Source organism: Micromys minutus, assembly GCF_963924665.1.
Source record: "Micromys minutus genome assembly, chromosome: 8".
In the NCBI taxonomy this organism is placed as follows: Eukaryota; Metazoa; Chordata; class Mammalia; order Rodentia; family Muridae; genus Micromys; species Micromys minutus.
In genome coordinates, this window is record NC_137977.1 from 50,844,831 (window position 1) to 50,863,761 (window position 18,931).

The 18,931-nt window shown below is 44.9% G+C and overlaps 1 protein-coding gene across 1 annotated transcript in view; it reads left to right on the top strand.

Moving 5' to 3' along the window:
• LOC308423268 (O-acyltransferase like protein) overlaps positions 1–18,931 on the top strand; it is a gene marked incomplete at both ends in the record, with an annotated part of 38,766 nt that overhangs the window by 10,550 nt on the left and 9,285 nt on the right. The window contains 6 exons of the mRNA XM_080919975.1: positions 4,960–5,098; positions 6,004–6,224; positions 8,985–9,164; positions 10,117–10,219; positions 15,075–15,176; positions 18,436–18,601. Coding sequence (XP_080776101.1) covers positions 4,960–5,098; positions 6,004–6,224; positions 8,985–9,164; positions 10,117–10,219; positions 15,075–15,176; positions 18,436–18,601 — 911 coding nt within the window. The remainder of the gene's footprint in view (positions 1–4,959; positions 5,099–6,003; positions 6,225–8,984; positions 9,165–10,116; positions 10,220–15,074; positions 15,177–18,435; positions 18,602–18,931) is intronic.

An 18,931-nucleotide genomic window follows, 5' to 3' on the forward strand; every position in this document is an offset into this window, starting at 1 on the left:
TGGGAAACCAGTAGAGCAGGCCCAGGCTAGGCTGAGTGGAGCTGATTTGGGGTACTGCTGGGGGAAATTAGTATTGAACCACGCAGCCTTTCTCCAGCTCTAACACAGAGGCAGGGAGTGTGAGCAGAGCGTCTTTGCCCAGGGGAACATTTCCCCATCTGGAAAGAATTTGCCAGCTAGTTCTTGAAGCTTTTTGATGGAGTTGCTAATATCTCTCCTCCAGATGTGGGACAAGCAGCTCAGTAATGCCGGATGGCAGCTTTTGGCACGGGTGTGACTCATTGGAGGAAGACAGCAGGAAAAGCCACTGTGGGATGATCAAAGCATTGCATACACACACACACACACACACACACACACACAGAGAGAGAGAGAGAGAGAGAGAGAGAGAGAGAGAGAGAGAGAGATTGAGAGAGAGAGAGAGAGACAGACAGACAGACATACATAGAGAGACAGAGACTGAGACAGACAGAGACAGAGACACAGAGACACAAGTGATAGACAGAGACAGAGAGAGACAGAGAGATAGGGAGACAAACAGAAATACACACACAGTGTGTGTGTGTGTGTGTGTGTGTGTGTGTGTGTGTATGTATGGGGGGGAGGGAGAGAGGAGACTGAGACAGAGACAGACAGACCCTGGGTAGGTATGATGGATGTCCTGCAGCTAGAGCCCGGAGAACTTGCTGCTCAGTAGTTTCCATGGGATGTTGTAACATTTCAGCTAACAGTTTTTGCATGAGGTGATGGTTAGTCATCAACAGCTTGACTGGATTTAGAATCACCTAGGAGACACACCTCAGAGTCTCTGTGATGGTGTTTCTAGAGAAGATTACCAGAGGAAGAAGGACTCATCCTAAATGTGTGTGGCTCTACTCTAGCCCAAAGGCTTAGGGTGCTGACTGAATAAAGTGGGAAAAGGAGAGTAGAGTACCAGCACACTCTTCCCCGGGTCCACAGAGATGCGAGCGAGCGGCCTCATGCTCCTCCTTTGGCAGCCATGAGCTTGTACCCCTAGGACTTCCCTGCCAGGAGGAACTGTGTCAAGCCAGGAGCCAAAGTCAGTCCTTCCTGCCTTTAGTTTCTTATTGGCAGGCATTTGGTCACAGTAATGAGAAAAGTTATAGATGTGTGTGGCTTCCTGAGGATAAAATCTATGTCATCCTTAGGGTGTGCAGACTCTAGATTAGTGGTTCTCAACCATCCTTATGCTGTGACCCATGTTGTGGTGACCTCCCAACCATAAAATTATCTTTGTTGATGGGGCTAGAGAGATGAGCAGCTAAGAGCACTGAGTATTCTTCCAGAGGACTTGGGTTCAATTGCAAGCGCCTACCTAGCAGCTCACAATTGTCTGTAACTCCGAGATCTGGCATCTTCACACAGGCATAATACAAGTGTGAGTCAGGCAAAACACCAATGTATATAAAATAAATTTAAAAAAGTATATTTTGGGCTGGAGAGATGACTCAGTGGTTAAGAGCACTGACTGCTCTTCCAGAGGTCCTGAGTTCAATTCCCAGCAACTACATGGTGGTTCACAACCATCTGTAATGGGGTCTGATGTCGTCTTCTGGTATGTCTGAAGAGAGTGACAGTGAACTCATATACATAAAATAAATACATCTTTAAAAAAGAAGGAAAATTATTTCCATTGCTACTTCCTAACTGTAATTTTGCTATTGTTTAAAAATTGTGATTCTGTGTTTTCTGATAGTCTTAGGTGACTTCTGTGAGCAGGTCAAAACACCACCCCTCAAATAGGTCATAACCATCAGGTTGAGAACTGTTGCTCTAGATCAAACCTGGATAGGAAAATTATAGAACTCAGTCCAAATATCTTGTATTTATTGCTCAAGGCTTCTATGACCAGCCTGTGCTACTTTAGATGACTTAAAACAAGAAAAATTAATTTTCTCACAGTTCTGGACAGTAGACATCTGAAATCAAGGTGTTGTTGAGGTTGATTGCTTCTGGAATCATCTAGAAGAGTCTAGCCTATTCCTCTCCCTATACCCTTAGAGATATACCTTGCCTCCTTGGCTTGTAGACACACCATGTCTCTGTGTCCTACAAAGATTTCATTCTTCCTAGGTAAGTAGACATACTACTTCTCCATAGATTGAAGACATAACACTTCTTCTTGGCTTGTAGATATACCATTTTTCCTTGGCTTGTAGATACACCATTTCTCCTTGGCTTGTAGATACACCATTCCTCATTGGCTTGTAGATACACCATTCCTCATTGGCTTATATTCATTACTTTCCTTGGCATGTGGGATTCTTCCCAATGGCTCTCTCCCATCCACTAGTCATACCAGGTTTGGGCCCACTCTAATATTGTATGACCTCACTGTAGGTTGATTACTCCCGAAAAGATGATATTCCCTAATGTCACATTCATGGGTAAGATGGTGACTCATTGCCACTTAATCCAGGATGCTGCACTCAGCTGATGTAGTTGACAAATCCAACTGAACCCTGTGTGAGCCCCAGAGCTGAAAAAGAAAAAAAAAGTCAGTTTCAATATTCTGCTTAACACCGAGTCAACAAATTTTATCTGCCAGCGACAAAAGTGGGCTGCATATTTCGAGTCTCAGGGGCTCACTCTGAGTCTGTTCTTCAGAAGTGTTATAACATTATACGATGCTCACACTATCCGTTTGGCAGAAGTCAAAGGCATTGAGACCTGAGCTGCCTGCCATCAAGGTTCAGCAGTCTTCGTCGTCTGTAAATGGTCCTCTTTAACGGTTGGCTGATTTAGAACAGCCTGGCCTGTTAAAATAACCGAGCTGACTAACAGCTCCCCGTTAGCGCTCTCACAACGCCCCTGTGCTGAAAGAGAAGCTGGGGTTTTCTAGTAGCAGCTCCTTGAATTAGCCACAGGTTTCTTTCTGATTAGGACTCAAAAGGAAGTGTGTGTGTGTGTGTGTGTGTGTGTGTGTGTGTGTGTGATAATCTTTTATTGAAACACTGTCACTTGCTGCTTCTTAATTACCTATGCCGATGCCATCTGTGACATCATGAGGGTGGAAGCCATCCACACTCTAGCCCCCAGGATCTTCTTCATAATTCCTGAAAGTTCTTTGGTTTGGCATCTGCAGGACACTGCTGACAATCTCATCAAGAATGTTATTTCCAATATTATTACTATTTTCTGGTCCTTTCTGTCCCCATGGCTTCTTGTGGATTTTGTTGATGAGGACGGAGGCAGAAGGTACAACCTTGTCTAGGCTCGTTTGTTCTAAATGAACAGTTTTATCATTATCCCGAGACTTTTCCAGTCACTGGTTGCTATGACAATGTCATCAGCATCTGTTTTTCTTTTTTCTTCCTTACTTTCTTCTTTCCTGGGTCCTTAAGCTTAAGCTGTATTTTTTAAGTTTTTAAAGATTTATTTATTATATATAAGTACACTGTAGCTGTCTTCAGACACACCAATAAAGGCCATCAGATCCCATTACAGATGATTGTGAGCCATTGTGTGGTTTGCTGGGATTTGAACTCAGGACCTCGGGAAGAGCAATCAGTGCTCTTAACCACTGAGCCATTTCTTCAGCCCTTAAGCTCTGTTGTTCTTAACCACTATGTTCAATTTGACGAATTTATCTGAGACAAATTCTCCTGTGTGGAAGGTAAGGCAAACACTTCCTAGAAGTTAGTTAAGTTACAAATAGTGACAGAACCATACCTCATGTCCAGCAGGCACTTAATGAACTATAGCATTTGTGGCTGCTGTAATTGGTATTGCCATTGTATGAAACCATGTGTTCTCAATGTTTGCTAAGGCCTAGAAAGTGCCCGGGTCCTGGTTCTGAGTGTGGCACTGGGACACTGCAGTGTAGCGCCCACATCATTTCCAGACCTTCAGCTCAGAAGCCTTCAGGGAGGGGACCAGATAGTTCTCTCTTCACTGGCCTCTGGTCACTACCATTTGAGACAGAACACTAACTTCCCTGGTAAGGTCTTTACACATCAATGTTCCCGGAGCTCATCATGTGTTCTAAGCTGTGTTTGAGCTTTGGTTTCGGATGGTGCCCATCCCAGAGTGGCTGACTTCCAACAGTTTGCTCTGACTCATATTGCATATTTTTGTCTCTTTTGCAGAGACTTGCTCACAAATAGCCTTGAGTTAGTACCAGCACCCTTTAAGATTTAGCATCCCCAGGGCTGTGTGCTGGAAGTTTACGAGAGATCAACAGACTAAGGGTCCAGAAAACTCTGGTCCATTTCTACCTGGGTGGCTTTCAGTAGCTTTTGATATTTTAAGCATTTATTATTATTATTATTATTATTATTATTATTAACGTGTGTGTGTGTGCATGCACAGGTGCCTGCATACACACACACACACGAATAAGCGTGTCAGATTTCCAGGAGCTAGACTTACAGGAGGTTGTCAACTGTCTGATACAAACACTGGGAACTGAACTCTGGTCCTCTGAAGGAGTAGTATTCACTTTTAATTCCAGACACATTTTTCTACCATCTCTGGCACCTTTGTCTCCTATTTCTCCTTCCACTATTCATAAAGCAGATAAATTTGATGTTTGGTATTTATGCTAACTCCGTTCCAAGACCCCCCAGGAGACTGAAATCCACAGATGCTCGAATCTCTGTATAAAACTTCATAGTGTTCCAGACTCCTCCTGGCTTATCTATAATACCTAGTGTAGGGCTGTGTGCACAGTCATTCTGTAGCCATATTGTTTAAAGAATAGTGATGAAAAGTCTGCACACGTTCAGTGTAGATACAGTGGTAAAATATGACCAGACTTAGAAAGGCCGTGCATGTTAAAATGTCAGCATGTGTGGATGATAGGAATACACTTGGACAAGTCTGAAGCAGTAACATGGCCTCTCTCTCCCTCCGTCCCTCCTCTCTCTCTCTCTCTCTCTCTCTCTCTCTCTCTCTCTCTCTCTCTCTCTCTCTCTCTCTCTCTCTCTCTCTCTGTAGATATTCTAAGGTTCGGAAACACTTCATTCTTGGAACCTTCCCTGTCCCTCTTTACCAAAGACTCTTCCCCATCTTGTGAAATTGTGGCCAGATGTGCTGCTGGGACCTTGAGGCCGGACATGTTCGCTTCCGTGTGTCTGTAAGTACCGGCGTCTGGCTTTCCAACTGGGCATTTTGTGAGAAACATCACTGTTCCTCCCCGCTACATTTAGTGCTGAATTTAATTCATTGGATGATGAGTGGCCAGCACTGGCCTCAAAGTTCAGTGATCTGAATGTTTGCATCTCCCCAATATTCCTACATTGAGACTTAAACCTGAATGTGGTGGGATCAGGTGGGGCTTTGAGTAGGTAACCCAGCCATGACCCACCACCCTTACAAATGAGATTAGTGTCCTCTTAAAGGAACCCAGTGGGGGTTTCTCAGCCCTTTCTTCTACCATGAGAGATCAACCAGAAGGTGCCAACAACTAGGAAAAAAAAAAAAAAAGAAACTGATCCTTTCTGAACCCAAATTCTACTAGTGACTTGATTTTGGGGGACTCTCCAGAATAACAAATCAAGTTCTACCATTCATAAGCAAGCATCCCATGGCAAAATTTGAGTGGGATCCAGGACCACCAGCATGTGGTGATCTATCTTCAGTCATTCCCTGAGCTGAAAATTCTTTTCTCTGGTTGGTTTATTTATTATGTATACAGCATTCTGCCTGCAGGTAAACCTGCAGTCCAGAAGAGGGCACTTCTCATTATAGATGGCCACCATGTGGTTGTTGGGAATTGAACTCAGGACTTCTGGAAGAACAGTCAGTGCTCTTAACCACTGAGCCTTCTCTCCAGCCCCAGGTTTTTTGTTTTGAGACAGGGTGTTTCTATGGCCATCAGCTGTCCTTGAACCCAGGAGCTTCCCCATTCAGCCTCCAGCAAGTTGCAGTTACAAGGATGCATCCATGTCCCGGTTGATGGTTTACTTTGTCATGGGCTTTTGTTTTTTTCTCTGTCTTTTGTGCTATGTGAAGGCCTGGCCAGGTGTCTTCTTTCTGCAGGTTCATCACCTTGCTAGGCCTTGTCCTTCCTGTGGTCGGAACTGTTTACGTTTTGGCCAGGGACTGGGGCTTGGATCTCAGGATGTCATGTGTACACGGAACTACTCCCACCAGATGTGAGAGTCTGCCTTTGCAAAACCTGGAGCATAAACACCAGCAAAGAAGCAGGACCAGTTGCCAAGTTCAGCTCCCTCCCCCAGGACCTCCAAGCAGAGGAAAAAGTGAGCATTTTAAACTAAGACCTCCCCAAAGAAGTAACTTAGAGAGGTGTGGGGTTGGAAAATAATTCCTCCAGTTTGGATTCTAGTGAGTGCACAGCAGCTTCTAAATGTCAGCAGAGGCTAGATCTCTATAGTTTACAGTTCAGTCTTTGTTCACCATCAGGGTGAGAGGCAGGGCAAAGTACTAACAATGATGCTTTATGTTGGGTACAATATCTAGTGTGTTTTTGTGTTGGCCAAAGCCTAGGTCAGTAGAGAGTTTAGGGGTTCACTGTAGGTACTCTCCTAAGAACAAATTCTATGGTCATGGCTATTTTTAGTACCATAGATACATGTACACCTCTGAATCCAGTGGTAGGGGAGAATGTGCAACCAAAGCTGATTCATGTATCTGAGCTCAAAGTAGATTACTCAACCCAATGCAGAAAAATGATGACCTCAGAGGGGCTATGCTTTGGTGAAAACTTAAGAATATTAGTTTCAAGGGCCAAGAGTAGCACACACTTTGATCCTAAAAATAAGAGGTGTAGGCAGAGGAATTTTCTGTGGTTTTGAAGCCAGCAAGGGCTACATAGTATATGAGGCCCCAACACATATACAGCAGAGGACTGCTGGGTCTAGACTCAGTCAGAGAAGATGCACCAAACCCTTGAGAGACTGGAGGTCCCAGGGAGTTCAGAGTCTGGTCAGGTGGGGACATCCTCCTGATGACAGGGCGGGTGGGGAGGAGGTCTAGACTGTAAAAAAAGATTAAAGAATACATTTAAAAAGAAAAGAAAAGGAAAAATATTAGCTTCATTTTCACATGTCTATATGGAAGAGAAAAGCATAGATCAATATTATCACCATTTGTTAGTATCTATTATCTACCTATCTATCTACTATGTATCTACTTACCTACCAACCTATCATCTGCACAACATTCAAACATTACCTGTTTATGCAAATACCTTTCATCCACCTGGAGTAATACATTTCCCTCCCGTCCTTAAATCTGTCTTTTCTTACTCTAAAGGGGGATTTAATATAAGTTTGATATCTCAGAGAGTTGGCAGGTAAATATTAATATGTAATTAGGTAGCTTCAAGGAGTATGTCCCAGGTGAAAAGCATAGCAGTGATTTTTCTCTGCTCCTATTTGAATTTTACACAAAATCAGCACTGACACTAACTTAAAACCCCCAAAACGCAATAAAAGACAGAGATACTTGAGGGGGTGCTCAGCAGCTTAGAGTTCTGGGGAGCAGTTCCTATGCAGAATGGGATGCAGATTGCGTGCCCGGGCTCAGCTCAGCCCCAGCTCAGCCCCAGCTCAGCCCCAGCTCAGCCCCAGCTCAGCCCCTGCAGCCCTTCAGTATTTAAACAACCCTCTCTGTTGGTTATTTTACATCCCTATTACATTCTGAGTACAGCAATGGTGGACTTGTTCCAGAAGCCTCCAGTGACCTCTTGAGATGTGTTTATAGAGCTGTCTCTGCACCTGGCTGCCCTGCAGACAGGTTCAAGTTCATCATGGTAGAGACAGGAGTCAAATCTGTCTTGACTGCTAGCCAGGACGTTGGAGTGTTTGATGTCTATGGACCTCAACTCCCACATATGTGAAGTAAGAGACACCGTGGGATACGCTGATGGAATTCGATGTCGCTGTATGTGCTCACCTCTTAACTTTGCCCTTTTCCTCAGTCTCTGTGTTTAAGTGGGGTTTGAGAAGAGGCAGAGCTGTGCCAAGATCTTTTGCTGGGAGGCCCTGATCTTGCTAAGCAAGCAGTAGGTCCAGCTACATTCCAGAGGCTGCTGTCAGACTGTAGTGAAGTGATAGGCATCGCATCTCTATTGCTTTGAGCAATGCTAGGCTGCACCACAGAGGCCCACGCTTGGGACCCATCTCACACTTAAAGCAGATGTGTGTATGAGGTGTCAGGCACCAGTGTGGACTCTCAGGCTCCTTCACCAAACAGATTTCTCCTGATCCGTACACATTTTATTGGCTGTTACTGTGGTCTCAAAATGGCTGGTCTGTGTTTGGCTGCCATAGCAATGTTCTTTTTATTTTTTATTTTATTTTTTTGTATTTAATAGTATCAGAGACAAAGGATGTCTTTGGATGTTAGGAAGTACAAATCAAGATGTATTCATTGATTTTTTTCCCTCTCTACTTTGGCATTCGGCTGTAAGTCAAAGCCATGTGAGGCCAATGTGTCTTTTAGAAGGCTGGAGTTCGACTGGGCATTTGGATTCTTGATTCTTTAGACTCTCGGTAACTCTTGTATGTTTTAGTGTAGCTTCCTGCTGAGTAAACCTGTCTTGCTATTTTAAGAGGCAATACAAGGGTGTAAAGGTGTGAGAAAGAGCTGGAGATGTTAGAACAATGTGTGAGTCCTCAGGACAGCACTAGGATGCTGTTTTCAATTGAAACGCCAGTTCTCTGGATCCACTGGTCTCACAGATAATTTGCTTTTTCTTGGCATTTGTAAAGCAGACCTTGGGTCAGGGATTGGCCTCCCTGGTGCCTGAACTTGGGCAATACAAGGCATTGAGGCACATCAACATCAGGTCAACACTGGTAGAGGGAGTCAAGGGTCAAAGGCCAGGTATGAGAGCCCCTGAATAGAATTAGGGGGACTATGGAAGCCTGAGAAGAGCAGTCCAGGTTGAGTGAGTGTCCAAGGTCTCTGCATGCATTTTGATTTATTTTAGGGTAGTTAGTGTGTGAATGGGTCTGACTTTCATGAGGACTGGTAATAGCTCCACTCTTGCTCAGGGTTTCTAGGAGCCATGGATGGAGTTCTGCAGTGCTTTTCTTGGCAGAAGAACATGCCAGCCATCTGCAACCCAGAGCTGCCAGGAGGCACCTGCCGGACACTGAACGGGATCCGAGTCCTGAGTCTCCTCTGGATTATCTCGGGGCATACCAGTCAGATGACCGCTTGGCTATCTTTGGGTATGGGTAGCTGATGGACTTCCTCTCCAGTATCCATGGAAAAGAGGTCTCCTAAGTGGGCTGGTGGTGGGTCATGGGATGGAAGTCTGACTGCTGTCTCATGAACAGCCAGCCTTCCTTCTGTTCTAGAGACACGCTGAAATGTGCCAGGGTTCGCAAGGGTTCTTTTCACTACTACTCCTCTAGGTAGAAATCAGGTACCCAGTGATGTTTGCCCTTTGTGTGCTCCCTCCATCAACTAAGGAAGACAGAAAGTCACCTTAGCCCCTGAAGAGTAGGCAAGTAGAACCAAATTCTGGGCATCCACAGTAAATCACCAGTTCTGGACCTCACTGCCACTCCCTGAAATCTCTCATCCATGATTCGATGTCTGCCACTCAGTAACCAAGGTCATCTCTCAGTGGGGGACAAAGCAGGTGAATCAGAACTAGACATGTGGTGAGCACCTGGCCCAACTCCGAGAGCCCCAGAGGGCTATGGGCATCCATCATAAGACTACAAAGGAGCACACAGCCTGAGTAACATGAGCCTCAGGCACCGCCCTCACATTCCATCCCCTGCCCTCACATTCCCTCCCCCCCCCATTCACTCCCTCACATTCCCCTCTTACTACCCTCACATTCCCCCACCACTCTCACATTCCCCCACCTCCCTCACATCCCCCACACCACTCTCACATTCCCCCCACCTCTCTCACATTTCCTCTTACTACCCTCACATTCCCCCACCTCCCTCACATCCCCCCCACCTCCCTCACATCCCCCACCACTCTCATATCCCCCCACTGCCCTCATCTCCCTGTACCGTCCTCACATACCCCCCCCCCCCGTAAGTTTACAGCTATCCCAGCGCAAACAGAAGTTGAAAGTATGCCTCTTGCTTTTCTTAAAGTGAACTCCAGTGGTTTCCTTCAGCTAAACTAAGACATTGCTTTTCCATGAATCTGTTGCAGATAATGTACTAGAGTGGAAAGCCAGAGTGCCCGAGAATCCGCTGTACCTGTACTCCCGGAGCGGCCCGTTCTATCTCGGGGTGGACACATTCTTCCTGATCAGGTGATGAGGTTGAAACGCAGTCTCTGCTGTTATCTTGTTAAAAGGTGTGTGGGCGTTGAGGAGGGTTGTCAGTCTCACCTTCCGGAGAAAAGGCAATTGACTTCCGTTATTTCTAGATCTTAGGTCACAGCTCCCGGGGGTTGCACAAAATCTTCTGCAGATTAGATATTTATTTACATTAAAATTCATAACAGTAGCAAAATTACAGTTGTGAAGTGGCAACAAAATGATTTTGTGGTGGGGGAGGGGAGTTGCCACAACAGGAGGAACTGTATTAAAGGGTCGAAGCATTAGGAAGGTGAGAACCATTGATCTAGATAAGTGCCTTTGTCACGGGATCTCCGTTCAGAATCTGTCACGGGTCCTCCATTCAGAATTGTCAGTTTCGTAGATGAGTTAGGATGAGGCTGAGAGATGGGCTTTTAGAAAGGTTGATTTTTTTTTTGTCTAGAATAGAGTTTATTCAGGGCATGGGGAGGGGAGTTGAGAGGGCAGTAGAGACAGAGAAAGGCAGAGAGAGAGAGGAGAGGAGTAAAGAAGTTGGTGAGGGGGGGAGGGAAGTAGGGAGAGCGGGGGAAGTGAGAGGACAGTTAGGAGCAGGGAAGCAAGAGGCTGATTTTAAAAAGCATTTTTGTTACACTTTATATGTATGTATGTATGCATGCGTGTATTTGTGTGTGTATTATGTTGGGGTATGTGTGTATTAAAAGCATTTTGTTACATTTTATATGTATGTATATATGTATGTATGTATACATGTGTGTGTTACGTTGGGATATGTGTTTAATGACAGGTCAGCGGGCAGCTTGGAGGAGTGAGTTCTCTTTTCACTGTGTGAGTTCCAGGGTTGATCTCAGGCCAGCAGGCGTGGCATCAACCATGTGACCCTGCCGAGCATCCTCACAGCCCACACAAGTTGCTTTTTCTTATTAAAACCATTCGTTTCAGTGATTTTCAAGCTCTAGAAAGTGGTGAAGATTTATATCAAAATTTGCAGCCCTCATTCTAAAAAAAAATGTGAAGAAAGAACAGAACAGCCAAGGGTGACACTGGGCCAGAGACGGAGGAAGATATTTCTGTCTGCTTTGCTCCTGGTTTCCACTTCTCTCCTTCAGTCTGAGTCTCTGGTTGCCTTTTCACCTCAGGTTTTTATTTTATCACTTGAGATGGTTTTCATATTCTCTCATTTCATATTTATGTTGTATATGACATTTGTGTCTGTGGTATGTGTACCTGTGTGTGTGTGTTGTGTTTATGTGTGTCTCATTGGGAGAAGAATCATGTAACATTGTTTGCTCTGCAACTATAATGATCTGAGCTAGAATCTCCTCTACTCAGATTGGAAACCAGTCAGGGGCTGAATACACTGACCTGTATGTGAGTACCTGCAAAACACACATATAAACACATACATATACACCACCCATACCACACACACATATACCACACACACATATGCACAGCATAAATACATATATATATACACCACACAAACCACACACAAATACATGCATATATACATATACCACACACATATATATATATATACACACATATATATATATATACCACACACACATACTACATATAAACACATACCACACACACGTCATATATATAGCACACATATAACATATACCACATATACTACAGAGCATATACTACACAGAACACATACATATACCACACACATTCATTCATTCATTTTTTTATATGCCTGGTACCCATGGAAGCCAGAAAAGGGTGTCAGGTTCCCTGGAACTAGAGTTACAGACAGTGTGAGCTGGCCTGTGGGTGCTGGGAATCGAACTCAGGTCCTTTGGGAGAGCAGCCAGTGCCGGTGCTTATAGCCACTGAGCCATCTCTCCAGCCCTACACTAAAAATTATTTACTTTTGTATATTTATCAGTGTTTTGCCAGCATATATATTTACATACCATGTGTGTACCTTGTGCCTGAAAAGGCCAGAAGAGGACATGGGATCCCCTGGAACTGGAGTTAGTCAGTACGCTGCCATGTGGGTGCTGGGAATTGGAGCTGGGTCCTCTGGAAGAACAGTTAAGTTCTTTTAACCGCTGAGCTATCTCTCCATCTCCCATACCCTGCATTTACTATTGAATAATAGAGTATCAGCCTCATTTTTACAGATAATAAATTCAAGATCCAGGAACTAAATAATAATTTACCCACCTATGTACTATTAAGGTCTGAATCAGAACTTATGAACACAAGCTGAGTATCCCTGGGAATCTGAAACCCAAAACTACTTCAAATTCTACAGCTTTTTAAGTGTTAAGAAAATGCCATAAGTGGGCAATTTTATAGGGTAGAGGTCCCAGACAAAACTCTGGCATGCCAAAAGAATCCCGCTTACAATTGTCCTTAGGCTGTGTACACAGCAGCGTGGGAAGCACATGAACTCGTTCTTGGTCCTGAGTCTAACTCCAAACACCTCATTGGATATATGCAAACAAACCCAAATGCTAAAGCACACTGGGGCCCACCCATTTTGGATGAGGGGTATTCAGCCTGCAGTTTGTTTTATGGGATGCGTGTCTTAACCACCCTATTGCTGATACTAACACAGAAAAAGCAGGGTCCCAGTTACCCTTCCCTACCTCCTGGGCTGATGTCATACTAGGTACGATGGCATAGTTTTCCCTTCCTCAGTCTGTTCAGGACTCTGGGTCTCTTCTCAGTGCCCCATCCTTGTGGGATCAGCAGTACATTCACACAGGGAGTAAGACCCAGGCTCTGCTTAGCAAAGGCGGGCAGTGGTGCCAGCCACTCGGAGAAGAAAAGGTGGTCCAGACTCATCCTTCCCCGCAATGAAGAGGAGGCCAGGATCAGAGCTGGCTGCCCTACTTCCTGCTGTCCATGCTCTTATTTGGTCTTTATGCATTTGGTTCCTATTATGAGGAATTCAACCCGGTGCTTTTCAAAGGAAGTCTTAGGCATTCTGCAACCCACCCGAATCCTTTCCAAGTAGGCCCCGGCATAGACATCCTTGCTCTGCATTCATTGCTATTCAGAGGAGCTCCCATGAGGATTGAGGGCTAAATGCCAAAAGGTCAAGGGACTCACAGACCTGCTCACCACCAAGCCAAGAGAATGTGCCAGAGAAGCATTCTGTGATCTTCCTGTAATCCCAACACTTGAGAGGCAGAGGCAGGAGGATCAAGAGTTCGAGGTCACTTTTAGGGGTTTGAGGAAGCTATGTGAGACCATGTCTCAAAATCAAAGAAACAAAACTAAAATGTTGTGTCCCCCTACCCCAAGACAGGGTCTGTTTGTGTAGCCTTGGCTGTCCTAGAAATAGCTCTGTAGACCAGGCTGGCCTCTAACCCACAGAGGCCTGCCTCTGGCTCCTGAGTGCTGGGAAGGTGTGTGTGTGCCTCCACTGTTTAGAATTCTGTGCTCTTGGGCAGCCTGATTAGTAATCTGAGCCTCACTATCCCTGTTTATTGAGGTGTAGTTGGGGATGGTTGGAGAACTGGGAGCAATCTCACTAGGGAAAGCATTTTGAAGATGGTGCGGTACTATAGCTATGGGAGTCTTTCACAATATGACTTTAGTACGCCAATAGGGTTGTGGGCATGGCTCTGTGTGGGAAAGTGTTTTCTGTGCAGCCATGAGGAGCTGAGTTCAAATCCCCAACACACATGCATAAGCCCAGGCACAGCTGCATGTGCCTATGACTCCAGCATTGTGGGGCAGAGAAGGAAGCTCATGAGACAGCCAGTCACCCAAAATAGTGAGCTTCTGGTTTAGTGAGGGACTCTTCTTAAGACAATATGGAGGACAGGAACACAAGGCGGCACTGATGTCCTTCTGCCTTCTCCTGCCTTCTGCATGAGCAGCATGGGCAGAGAGAGAGAGAGAGAGAGGAGAGAGGAGAGAGGAGAGAGGAGAGAGGAGAGAGAGAGAGGAGAGAGAGGAGAAAGAAGAGGGAGAGAAAGAGGGAGAGACAGACACAGACAGAGACAGACACAGAGACAGACAGACAGAGACACAGTGACAGAGAGACAGACAGAGAAAGAGACAAATACAGACACAGACAGACACAGAGACTGACAGAGACAGAGATGGAAAGAGACAAAGACAGACAGACACAGACAAACACCCCCCCACGCACACACAGAGAGGGAGAGAGAGTACACAGCATAGCAACTATTGGTATTGTTAGCCAAATCTTCCTGACCCTCCATCCTCTAAGTCAGTGGCTCTCAACCTCCCTACTGCTGTAACCCTTAAATGCATATAGTTCCTCATGTGGCAGTGACCCCCAATTATAAAATTATCTTGTTACTACTTAGTAACTGCAATTTTGCTACTGTTATGAACAGTAATGTAAACATCTGATATCCAACCACTGTGCAAGGATCGTTCTGCCCTCCTAAGTGGGTCGAATCGCTGCTTTGAGGGCTTGGTTCTCTGGATGGACCGTGTTGCTAGCTCTAGTCAACAAGTTATACCTCATATGTCACTATGCTTATGTTGAAACTCTTGAACCCTTATCTAACAGCTTTCATGTGTCACTTTAGACATTGAGTTGTTGGGTTGAGACCCTCCAAAGCTGTCTTGTCTACTGCTGTGGTTATTTGTGAGCATTCCTTGTCCTATTATCCCATAGTGGGGAACACACTGAGTCTTGGCTAACAGGGTATGGATTTGTTACAGAAGAAAAGCAGAACCAGTGTGAAATAAAACCGAGAGCCCAAAGTCCAAAGTCCACTGCTTCAAGACCTGGGCGTACTTGGTCTGAAGCATCTCTTAGTCCTGATGGAGATGCTGCAGCAACTCACCCATGAGTTATGTTATTGCTAACTCCTGCGGCTCCTCTTCTCTTTCTCAGTGGTTGGTTAAGTGCAAGGTCATTTCTAAAGATGCACCGGAACAGCAGCCCAGGAATAACCTCGAAAGTCATTCTCAGATACTTTCTGAAACGTTTTGCAAGGTAGGTTTGTTTATGTAATTTTCAGGTAGTTATTGACATGAAAGGGGTATTTCTCAATGTTTAACCATGTTTGGTAGGAGCCTTTTCTTCCCTTAAGTAAAGTGAAGGAAACAGTTTTCTTTCCTAAATGTGTTTGGATTTGGCTGGCTTAAAACAGTTTAATTTGTGTGATAGCAGAGGTCATGAAAACTGTCATCTTTTACCAGCAGACTCATTCTCAGCTGACTGGAAGTAGTGTTTCATACATGTCCTATCCATTTCTATGGGATCACTACCCTGCAGGGGAATTGACATAGCTGCAAGTGATCCTGGAAGTCAGAGTACCAGTGTGATGATGAAAATAACACGCAGAAAAGAATGGTGCTGGGTGAGACGTGGGGCAGGGCCTTGTTACTTTATTAAGCAATGTGTGCTTGGTTGAAATGGAAGACTTCTGATATTGGTTTAGATTACAGAATAGTGATGGCAGTGATGTAATGAGATGGCTGGAATGGCAGTGATGTAATGAGATGGCTGGAATGGCAGTGATGTAATGAGATGGCTGGAATGGCAGTGATGTAATGAGATGGCTGGAATGGCAGTGATGTAATGAGATGGCTGGAAAGGGAAAGGACATTTGAGCTTCTGCTCTCCAGTCCTTTCATTTTCACACTTTCTCAGGCATGGCTATACTGAGCCAGAACTCAGCTCCCAGTATTCCTATTCTAAGTCCATCTTGCTATATTACACTGTATAGTCAGGGTTCCCTAGAGGACAGAACCAATGATATATATTGGTATAATATAAATATACACATATATTTATACACATATGCACATATACATATGTACACGTATATATAACTGTTCATATACATGTATATATGCATATACATATATGAATATGTGTATATATGTGTATATAAGTATATATATCAATGTACAAATGAATGAACATATATCACATGTCACATATCAGAGTAATTTACTAAATTAGCTTTCATTGATAGGAAGAGGAAAAGAAGGAAGAGGGAGAGGAAGAAAAGAAGGAGAAGAAAGAGGAAGAGAAGGAGAATGGGGAGGAAGAGGAGGAAAATCCACTCACTCACCCACTTTCTAGGTGTAAACTGGATTAGATATTGGTGAATGGGAAATTCGCAGGATGCTCTAGGGTCCCAGCACTGCATGATCTCTCCAACTAGGAGCCACACTTAAAAGTTCACAGCTAGGAAGCAGGTGAGGTGGCTTAGTTGACTTAGGCACTGCCCTATTCTGCACATAACTTTTTGATTTAATATCATGGCACCAACATACTCTCTATTAACAGGACCCACACCACTGGTGTTAAAGTTGGCCTACGGGGACACTGTATCTATAGAGTGTGTATTTATATTGGCCCCACTAATAGACTGGAGGATGTTTCTAAGGTTTTGTTTTCTTAGATTAGAAGGTAATATGTCTATATTTGGTGAACTTGGCTGGGTCTGACTGGGGAGGTTTGGATGGGCAGGTTTATGGGGGCCTTAGGGAGACTGGCACCAAGGCGAAAGCAGGTGAGCAGATCTGGGACACAGTTACCTGCTTTTCCTCAGTGACACGCTCAGTCATTCCATTCCTTGAATGCTTACTGGGTGCTCTGTGTGAAGGATGCAGCCATGGCAGGGAAGGCAGGACAGCAGACCTTTCCCCCAGGTGTGAACCAGAGGTTTAGTGTTAACTCTCCACTGTGCTGGGCTGAGGATGGGCACCTTGAAGTGGAGCTGCCTTAAGTCCTGCCAGCTTCTGTCTGTCAGCACTTCCTAGCCCTAGGCTCTTAGCCACATGTTTGGAGGTGGCTGTGGGATCATGCGCTCTGCCCTTCTTAAATAAAAACCATCCTAACGTTCTAAATGTATTTTATTTATTTACTTGTTTGTTTCTGTGGAGAGAGATCTTACCCAGTGTCTTCTTCATATTTAGCACTTCTTTTACCACTAAGACGCACTGTAGCTCAAACCATCTTTTAAAAGAAGGATCCATGGGATTAGAGAGATGGCTCAGTGGTTAAGAACACTGACTGCTCTTCCAAAGGTCCTGAGTTCAATTCCCAGGAACCACATGGTGGCTCACAACTATCTGTAATGGGATACAATGCCCTCTTCTAGTGTGTCTACATAAATCCTGAGGCTGGGGATGTGATCAGCATTACCTAAGTGACTGAATGGCCAGGTGAATGTCTGGTGGATATGGCAGCCCACCTATAATTCTAGCAAGTTGGCCACCTAGACCAACTGCATCAGCAAGCTCTGGGTTTGTCTTAATGACGAGTGTGGAAGAGTGGTTAAAGATGATTCCCCTACAACTATGCGCCTCCACATGCTCAAACATGCAAGTACACATGTACCTGCAGTCCGTGCTGCAGGCACCAGACACAGTGGTCAACTGACAGATGCTCCATGCATGGAGTATATGCTGATCTCTGAAGAGGTAGTCAGAAAGGAAGATATTCTGTGTATACAGGGCTAATGAAGTAATATTGAAATTTTTCATTGTAGTTACTTTTCAAAGTGCAACAACTGGGAAATACCTGATATTATTCTGTTATATATTTTGTTTCATCTCACTGATCTGGACTATTTTCTAACATTTGTTTGTTTATAACAGGGTCTCTTCTGATCTTACTGCTACTACCTCCTGAGTTGTGGGATTATAGGCATGTACCAACATGTCCACTTTATGTCGTGTTAGGGATCCAACCCCAGGGCTTTGTGCATGTTAGCAAAGGACTCTGCCAATTGAGCCATGTACCCAGTCCTGGACTCTGTGTATTAATCCTCAATGCATAGCTGGGTCAAATCCTGCTTAGAAGGATGAAGAGTGTATGGCAAAGAAGGAAGAACAGAGAGAAGGAAAGGAGGGAGGAAAGATGTTTCTGTTTCATGAGGCACATGGGAAGAACATGAACTGGTTCCCATTATGGCTGAGTGACTGTGATCGAGTCACTTCGACTTCTCTGAGCTATGGTTTGAGATGGGGAAAGACTACTTGATGGGATTGTCTCATGTCTTAGGGATTCCTGAAAAGCATTCATTTCAGGGGTAACATAAATAACTTTCTCAGCCCACATCAGTCCCTTTGCCTCTGTCATAGTGCATGCTGGGTAGCTCAGCAAGACTGTGGGCCCTTGGCGCTGCCCAGCAACGTCACAGGTTTCTTAAAGCATCCCCTCCCACCCTCTGAGTGTCCACCGAGGCAGCACATGGCCTCCTCGCGTTATCTTCTCTCCTGTGTCTCCCCGCCAGGTTGCAGCTTCTGCACTTGTACTCCGTGTGCTTGCTGGTTGGTCTCTTCTCTTTTGTTCCCTGGGGACCTGTCTGGGAAGTGGCCCAGTTCCATTGGGATAACTGCCGGGAGGTTTGGTGGACTAACCTGCTGCTGCTGAATAACTTCCTGTCTGTTCAGAATGCCGTGAGTTTCCGAGGGCTCTTTCAAAGGGGCATATGGGTAGACACAGCGTCTCAGTCACATGGCTTGGCCGGTTTCCCAAGGGTCATCCTAAGTCACATCTCCATGAGTTTTTGGATATCACATATCAGCGAATATAAGGATCCCTGTTATAAAGCAAGAAAGGGCTGTAGTGGTGCTAACGAGGGATGGGCTGTCTGGGTATCAGGGCAGTTTCCCTGATCCACCATTATGCCTGAACCAGTCCAGAAGGGACACAAGACCAGAAAGAACACTTTCCTTTGCTTTCACACAAAGTTTATGCTGGGGTGAAACATCACTACATCTCCCTGT